We start from the raw sequence: 9204 nt of genomic DNA, 5'->3' as shown, positions 1-9204 counted from the left end.
AGTATGAATGTTTGTTACTCTTGCTGTTTTACAACTCTACTTTCGGCTTAAATGGGTGCAATACTAAATTTTCAAATTATTGAAAGGTAAAGTTCTTTTCTATATGATTTTAAAGTTTTTCACTCTAATTTAAAGACCTCGAGTAGTTATTTAACCTGAGTGCGAAAAATTTTGCACTAAATATTTGAAATTTTTATGAGACTAACTACACGCAACCTCTGCTGGAGCTAATATAGGAAGGAATATTTTAGATCTTTAAACTTGAAAACAACCACCCCCCCCCCCCCCCCCCCAAAAAAAAAAAAAAAAGTGTATTGGGAGAATCAAATGATTCAACGAGCCTGCTTATTTACTATTTACGCAGATTTACATGATCTACAAAAGAGCACCAGAAACCCATTTTGCAGATGTCCATGTAAAGCAGAGAGAGAAATTCCCCTCTCGTTTAAAAAATTTCCAGCAGAGATCATAACAATCAGACATGAGACATCCTGACGAATAACAGTAAATTTTATACTACTAAGTTCAGCAGCACAAATATCATGAAATTATATCTTTGAAGATAAACAAAACTTGGTTCTTCCTTCAAGCTGCACAATCAACCTACGCACAAATCCAGCGTAACTGTTTTCTCTTATTTACAGTCAACCATCGGAAGTTTTACCATATCATTCCCAATCAGCGTCAAAGAAACCAGCATCTTTCATCTCCGAGTAGTACACGTTCTCTAAATGTAAATCTTCCTCCTGTTGCCATCACATATCGTTAATCATAAAAGGTCCAGATTTGTAACAAACTAGTACGGAAAACATAATAGAAGACCAATATGCAACAGATAATAACCTGAAAAAAGTCAGCTAGGAATGTTACGTATAGTAGGGGAAGATAAAAGGCATGGTAGCAAATAACAGTGACATCATACAACCTGCAAAAAACAAAATTAAAAAGAAAGAATCACAAAATAAAATCACTTTGAATAGTAAACCTTGAATAAGGACTTAACGAAATATTTCACAATGTGAACGAAATCAGTTCAAGGCTTACCAGAACCCAAATCCAGCACCTTGTCCAGTAAGTGCACAAGCAAATAGAGCAAAAGCATTCACCAAAAACATCACGATGATATAGTTGTAAAATGCAGGTCTTGCTGTTGAAAAGAAGAGAGAAACAAAAGTAAATTAAAGATTGCACTAATGCTACAAAAAGATAATTGTACAATGTTTAGGTAGCTGTATAAAGCAAACTGACCAGGTAACCTCTCTCTCCATCTTGAGTGGTAGATGAATAAAATGAAGCCATAAACAGCAGTAAGCAGTAGCTTGTGGACAACCCACAAGCCCCATTTAACCCGGTGTGTATCTTTATTGTTATCAATGAACAAAGGAATTGCAAGTCCAAAGAGATAAATAGCCTGCAAAGGGGACACTTATAAAAGAACAACCTTACAACACATAATATTTAGTATAAAGGCAATCCAAAATGTCTTGAAGTGAGAACCATTACTTTAGACTGGCAATCCCTAACATTTCATCTCCATCTCCTCACTAGGTAAGATACGGGTCAGACTTCACATTAATTTGTCACATAACAATTACGACATGAGTTCTGATGCATAATTTCAACAGAAAAGAAACAGTAAAACGAATTGAGGATAAATTAACCACTTAACGATAGTTAAATTTCCACTCAATTAACCAGATCGTCAAGAAGTTAGAAGACACATTGCAAATTATATTAATATTTGCAGTTTCAATTTGACTCAGCTCAGCCAACAGCCCAACACACAATTCAGTTCGTAAAGAAGTGTGGGATAGTTGGTCTAACCCTACAAACTATTTATGTATGAATGTGTGACCACAAAAAGGGTCGGAAAAGCGTCCCTCCATGATTGCACCAAAGTGGAACTAGGGCTGCAATCGTGCCAAGCCGAGCTGAGTTTCAGCATGTTCAGGCTCGGCTCAAAAATGCCTGGCTCGAGCTCGAGACGAGCTTCAATTTCTAGGCTCGAGCTCAGTTCGAATATTTTTTAATTGGCTCGAGCTCAACTCAAATGGGCTTGGTAACCAAGCCAAGTTCAGCAACTTAGAGAATGGAAGCGGTTCTCCCTCTATTTATAACGTGCTCAGCATTGCTCACTTCTCTAAGTGCCCGATGTGGGAGTAGAAAAGAAGTGATAAAACACTTTGGCTTTACTGTTCACTTCTCCCACATTGGAAAAACAAGCTTAAGAGGGCCTTCTTTGTGCCTATAAAGCTAACTAGTATGTTTCTCCTCATGCGTGGAAGACACCCAGCTACCACATTGATGATAGCAATAATTAATAAATTACATTACGTATATATGTATGTGTGTGTGTGTGTATATACACATACACGGCTCACAAGCCAGCTCGAGCCGAGTTTTGGCAAGCTCGAGCTCGACTCGTTCATGAAACAAGCTGAATAATCCGGCTTGAGCTCGTTCATTTACGTTTCGAGTCGAGCTTGAACGAGTCACTAACGAGCTGAGTTGCGAGCCGCTCGTGAGCGGCTCGGTTCGTTTGCAACCCTGAGTGGAACCATTAGTTGCCTCTAGCCCCAAGATTCAAATAACATAACACGTTTCAATTACAAATAACAGCTTCAAAAGGAAGGAAATACTTTTCAGTTGAATATCGAAGAATACCTTGAGAAGTACATCTAAACCAACGATGACTCCAGAGACAACAAATGTACGTGTTAAAGCCTCCAGCCCACTTGCATGATTTCCTTGGAGTAAGAAGGCCATCAAGCTTACTTCAAGAAACAGCATTCCAGAGGTAGTAAACAAAGACAAGATATTCCATGGCATTTCTTTGCCAGGAGTGCACTCCCATGCCTGTCTCAACAAACAAAAGCTTATGAGATAATCTACTAACTACAAGCAGTCAGTCAGAGGGATTTGAAAAGACTGATCCGTCAAAGAAAATTTCCATGCAGCGGAGACTTTTAGAATAATCAACTTTTAGTCCTGTTTTCTGCCAACTAGATGAAATAACAAAACTATTTTACAGATGCCCGTTGTGGAACATGTAATAATACGAAGAGAGAGGAATTACTTGTAACCTTATCTGAATACATAGACAAGATATTACAAAATGTTGGCCCTCAGTAACTGTAATTTTATGATATTAGGCAGGGTTCTACATAGCGGCATCTACTTCTGTATTTTATAGCCATCTGTTGGTCAACATCAGGCCGTATCGGACGATACAAAGGTAAGTAACAGTACCGGAGGTCCGAAATCCCATTGCTCAGTGAAAGTCAGCTTCGTCCCCATCCTCCATTAATTTTTGGTCCGGTATTTTTTATGGCCTCTTTTATTTTTTGTAATTTTTTGTTTAGTTTTTCGTCATAATCTTTGGGATTAATCATTCGTTGCGATGAGAGGAATCAAAAAGTATGCAAACGTGGAATGAAGTTTAAAATACAAAACAACAAAGGTAAGTAACAGTACCAGAGGTCCCAAATCCCATTGCTCAGCGAAAGTCAGCTTCGTCCCCATCCTCCCTTAATTTTTGGTCCGGTATTTTTTACGGCCTCTTTTATTTTTCGTAATTTTTTGTTTAGTTTTTCGTCATAATCTTTGGGATTAATCATTCGTTGCGATGAGAGGAATCAAAAAGTATGCAAACGTGGAATGAAGTTTAAAATACAAAACAACAAAAATACCAGCTGTTTGGTAATTTTTCGTATTTAGTTAATTTTATTTTGCTTTTTGTCATACTTTTTCTTTTTAGACTCCTCTCGTTGAGGCCATCTAATTAATTGGCTAGAGAAAAGGACTTGTTTCTTGTTTGGTTTGGATGGTGTCTCTGTTTCAGCAAATGTACCAAAAAGTTGATGAATCTTTGGAGGCAGAGTAGTTCGGACAAGTAAGAAGGTTAGGTGCTTTGGAATTTTCCCTTTGATGTGGATTGTGGAAGACTTGGAGACGACTGAATAAGGTTACCAAAGTAGCGGCAAAAAAGTTACGGACTTAGATGAATTTTGATGGCTTGGAAGCTACTCCCTTCGTTCCTAATTGTGTGCTTTAGGGGGATTCCAACTTTTTAAAGGAACATGTAATGATTACACTCAAAGTCAAATCCCTAAGCGTTATTCCCATTTTTGCCCATTATTCTAACTCAATTGTAGTACAATCATAGATATTTGTGAGGAATGAGGATGGTTTTGGAAACATGACAATTTTAGATTATTGACTTTCCAAGAGGGACAAACATTTTCAAACATCCCAAAACGGAATAGTGGACCAACAATTAGGAAAGGATGGAGTACCATTATCATTTGGGTAGAATTTTGGTCGATTTGTACAGTTTGTTCTCAGGTGGATTTCATCCTACAATTTGAACCGATTTTTGGATCTTGAAGGGCCTTTTTTATGTAGATTTGGCGTATAGAAGATTCATTTTTGTTTCCTTCGTTTCTATCAGGAAGCACCCCTTTAGTGCTTTGTTAATACAATTTACTCACTTATGAAATATCAAACTATTAAAAAAAAAAAAGTCAATCAGCACACTATAACACTTTGGAAACAGCAAAATGATTCCACAGTAGCCAAAGAGTTTGGCAATAATCATATATATATATAAGTCAGGTTCCGGTGAGGGATCCCTTATTTTTTTAAAATGCGGGACTTTCCTTCCCGATTGAATTTCGATGATCCGAGCCGCTCAAAGTGATCAGAACGTGATTTTAAGGGTCCCCGCGAGAAATCAGCAAAAAAAATGACCGGGAAGGGCTTCATCCGAGCAGTTTTCATTGAACGGTTCAAAAAAAACTGCTCGGATGAAGCCCTTTCCGGTCATTTTTTTTGCTGATTTCTCGCGGGGACCCTTAAAATCACGTTCTGCACACATTGAACGGTTCGGATTTTCAAAATTTGATCGGGAAATGAAAGTCCCGCATTTTAAAAAAGTGAGGGATCCCTCACTTGATAATTTGTGTATGTATATATATATATATATATATATAACAATTAACAAAGGCGTCAATATGATGTTGTAATGCATGAGGACTTAAAAGCTTATATCGCACCTCAGAAGAGGGAACTCCAAGTTTTCTTCTTATAATTTGTTTGTACTAGGATTAAAAGGAAGTGGACTTTACTGTATGAAGCGTGATGGATCAAAGTTTCCATAAATAGAACCATATTTGGAATTATTTTTCTTTTAACCACAATTTACAAAGTTCCTATTTCATTAGAGTAACTTGCATCCTAATCTTCCAATGTGAGTACATTTAGCACTTTTACGCTTACTTGGAAACCTTGCAATTTCCATAATTTTGTTTGGTACCCATCTTTCCAATTAATATACAAGACCATCTAACACATCAATACCTTTCATTTTACTTGCACGAGAAAGAAGCTAATGCTGTGTTTGGATTTGGAATTTTTTTTGAAAAATAGTAGGGGTAATAAGTGGAGAGAGATAGAGAGAGAAATGTTGAAAGTAGAGGGAATCTAGGGGGTATTTTTTGAAAAATGCTTTTTGAAAAGCAAAGAGAACAAGGCAAGTCTTTTTGTTATGATGCTTTTGTCTCCTTCCCTCCAACTCTTCACTCGTATATCAGCCGATATATTAAACTTGAGTTAATAAGTACCACTTCACATAAAAGTCTGTATTAACACTTCAAAATCTCATCTGTGCCTGCTAAACGTTTCCGTTTGGCCACCAAAATTTGGTTTGGGGTGACCCTTAATTAGCCACACATTGCACATTCCTGTCTTACATGGGGCTGGCCCCCAAAACAGCTATGCTCCTGAATTTCACTTCAGCAAAAGTACCAGTCTAGTTCCGACTCCCAAGCATTTTGTCAGCTCCTTAAACTTATTATGCTATTGATTTTAGGCTTCCAAAAAAGTTTCCATTGGCAATGAACCATAACTACCCATCCACAAAAAATAAATTCAAACTACGTCATCAACTCAACTGCCAATTTAATAAATGCATCACATTACGTGAAACAGAAGTGTAACCATCACCCTCATTTCTAGAGTTAACAAAATGCCTAACAGAAAATTTTATCATTGTAAGAAAGCATAGCATTTAGCTTATTTTCCAGCTTACATTCTCCATATCCCATTCCTAATCTGCAAAGCGAACTCCCAATTAGATTCAACACCGTATTTCGGTGACTTGCTAATCTATTAGCCAACACATGTTTTTCATATGCGATACGAACATTTCCAGCCTTACCGGGTTTTTTTTCACTTAACCTCAAAATTTGAGTAACAAGCCTCTAAAATCAACACTACTTTCTTCATATCTGTACGAAATTGAGAGTTTTACTCAAATCAAGGGAGACTCAAATTTTGCAAGGTCTATTTTCTCCCTTTCAAATTTACAACTATGCTATTAATGAAAGCTTTTACTCAAATGTATGCTTAAATATGTTGCCCCAAATTTTGAATAAATTCTAAAGATTGAAGAATATTATTTAAAGCAACATGTTAGGACTTGTCCCACATTGATAATTATACCCTCCGAAACTAGTATATGAACCTGAGCGACCTCCCCACTTATTGCCAATTGATTTTGAGTTGGATGCTTTAACATGATATTAGAGCTAGGCTATCGGAGTCTTTTGGAAAAGCCTCTCTCTATTGATTGCACCCTTGTTTGTGTCTTAAAGCTCACATTGTTTACCTCTACATGTGCGGGGAGTGTTAGAGCTCGTCTCACATTGGTTAGTTCCAAAACTATTACATGGGGAGTGTTAGAGCTCGTCTCACATTGGTTAGTTCCAAAACTATTACATGAGGCTGGGCGACCTCCCCACTCATTGCCAATTGATTTCAAGTTAAATGATTTAACGCAACCAATCATACCACTGAATTTACCATTTCACCCTTCCAAACCCTAAAACACTTTCCTAGACTGCGAAAAACGGCAAGCAAGAACTACAAACCAACGAACCTGAAGCGAGCACCAAGCAAGATTGAGGACGCTAACGAGCCAGAGAACCCCGTAATACGAAATCATTATGTAAGATCGGCCTTGGGAGAGCTTCCCGAAGCTCTTCTTGGCGTGGGACGCCAGGTACAAGACGAACATGGACGAGAAGACGATCAGGGGTACGTTGTGCCAGAAGCCGTGGCACTCGAACAGCCACCCGTACAGCACCCTCGGTCCTCCGCCGTAACCGCCGCTTTCGTCTTGTTGTAGGGTGGAATTGGAGACCGGAGAAGAGACCGGAACTACGTCGAGAGCCCTCATCGCTCTGCTGCTTCAATCGGAAGCTCAGGTTTCGAAACCCTAGAGAGAGAGAGAGAGAGAGAGAGAGAGAGAGAGAGATGTGAAACGTGGAAGGGAGAAATTCAAAATTGGTGAGTCAGTTGATCGAGCTTTGTTGGTTTTGGCTGGAGATGACAGAAAAATGCGAGGAGGGTTTTTGCGAATGGGATTGGAACGTTTGGAAGAATGTTCAATTGAGGATAATAATTAAATTGAGTGGTACATAATTGAATAGACTTATTGGGGTGAAAATATAATAATTAAAAAAAATGTCTGCATTCAATTGAGGATCCTTAAAAAAATACAAGTAAGTTCTTATTTGTAATTTTTAAATTTGAAAAATAACGTATTTATAAAAATTATTTTTTTATTTTTTTTATACAGTTCAAAAGATTTCATAAAAATTTATCAAATAAGATTTATATTGCAAAAAAAATTTCAATAAGTCTGTTATTTTTTAACTTGTAAATTATAAATAAGTACTTGTTTTTTAAGAATTCTTAGCGGAACACAACATGAGAGAGCTTAATTATGACATTTCAATATACTATATGCCTATACACAAAATTAGTAAGAGAGCTTAATTATACAATTTAAATAATGCAAAAGAGTGGTATTTAAGTAATACTTTTGAATAAGAGAATGATAATTAATTTCTTTTAATTATATTTTAAATTACTTGTAATATAAAATTTCAATGTTGATTTTATCTTTTTACATTTTTATTTTGCTTAATTACTTATTGCTCCCTTTATCTATACACATTTTTCACTTTACCCCCTCCAACTATAAATTGGTACAACCTACCCCCTTTATCTTCCGATTCATAACATATTAGCCCTGCCGTTAGTTTTGATCGTTAAAGGGCCGTAAAAAAGGAAAAAAATTAATAAATACACACTACAAAAATAGATATAGCTAGACCCCAAAATAAAACCCTAGTTCATCTCTTTCACACCCACACATGTCATCTGGGGAAACACCATTCTTCCCCCATAGTGAATATTTAATGTGAACTTTTGAGAAGCCATTAAAGGGCTCAACTGCCAGGCATGAAAACAAGGAAAAACATTTTAGTGTTTTGGGGATCACTACCAAAAAAATAACCCGTTCAGCTAAAGAAGTCAACTGATTTATTTTTTTGTCCTTATTTAAATTTTTTTTGTATTTGTTAGTTTGTTTTCAATTTTTTGGAAATTATTGCATCGTCATGATGAGAGGAATCTAAAAAATACAAAATTATGATTGAAATCCAATTTTTTTTAATAAAGACAAAAAAAATTGACTTATTAGCTTATTTTTGTCTTTATTCAAAAAAATTAGGTTTCGATCGTAATTTTTTACTTTTAGATTTCTCTTGTCATAACCACGCAATAATCCCCAAAAAATTGACGAAAAACTAACAAATACGAAAAAAAGTTGAATAAGGACAAAAAAAATAAGCCGAACAGGGCCTTAGTGAATCTACTGCTACTTGACAAAAACATTATCAAACACAAAAAAACAAACAAAACACATGCATAGAAAACAAATCTACAGTATTAACTACAGTTTCCCTGGGCCCACTAGTAATAAATGAAAAAAATGGTATAAATCCTCACAAACAATCACAGCAACAGCTTTCACATGCAAATGATTTAACAACCCTTTTAAAATACGAAATTCTATATAGTGGACATTTTACAAATCATTTCACAAAGGTAAAGCTTCAAACCTTTTTCTGTTTCACTTTGCAAATGGAACAAATTGATCAGAGAGTAAGAAATGGCAGGATTTGATGCTGTCCACTGTTTGATAGCTTTAGGTGGCTTCTAGAAAAGCCATTTTTGGGTTCCAGACAAAGAGTAAAGTGAGGAATATCAAAGAATGAGAGAATATTAAAGTAGAGGTCTCACCTGCCATTCTAATTCCCGCCAAAAAAATTCTAGTACCCATTCCCCATTCTCACC

General features: G+C 36.4%; 1 protein-coding gene across 1 annotated transcript; it reads right to left on the bottom strand.

Annotated features, from left to right (window-relative positions):
• Nucleotides 1-492: 492 nt before the first annotated feature.
• Nucleotides 493-7478, bottom strand: LOC131327424 (protein CANDIDATE G-PROTEIN COUPLED RECEPTOR 2). The gene is made up of 6 exons (XM_058360584.1): nucleotides 6938-7478; nucleotides 2665-2856; nucleotides 1249-1411; nucleotides 1045-1147; nucleotides 844-925; nucleotides 493-746 (listed from the first exon to the last, which is right to left on the bottom strand). Exons 1-6 carry the CDS (start codon nucleotides 7235-7237, stop codon nucleotides 669-671), a joined length of 918 nt encoding a protein of 305 aa, XP_058216567.1. The 5' UTR covers nucleotides 7238-7478; the 3' UTR covers nucleotides 493-668.
• Between the last annotated feature and the right edge of the window lie 1726 nt (nucleotides 7479-9204).

This window comes from Rhododendron vialii, chromosome 5a (genome assembly GCF_030253575.1).
Source record: "Rhododendron vialii isolate Sample 1 chromosome 5a, ASM3025357v1".
Classification (NCBI taxonomy): domain Eukaryota; kingdom Viridiplantae; phylum Streptophyta; class Magnoliopsida; order Ericales; family Ericaceae; genus Rhododendron; species Rhododendron vialii.
This window is presented reverse-complemented; position numbering and strand designations above follow the sequence as displayed.

Bases quoted from the DNA above. Each gene is read 5' to 3' on its own strand.
- LOC131327424 (XM_058360584.1), bottom strand. From the start codon at position 7,237: ATGAGGGCTCTCGACGTAGTTCCGGTCTCTTCTCCGGTCTCCAATTCC. The intron at 2,857-6,937 runs GTTCGTTGGTTT...TTGTTGAGACAG, and splicing joins TTGCTTGGTGCTCGCTTCAG to GCATGGGAGTGCACTCCTGG. The intron at 1,148-1,248 runs GTCAGTTTGCTT...TCTTTTCAACAG, and splicing joins ATGGAGAGAGAGGTTACCTG to CAAGACCTGCATTTTACAAC.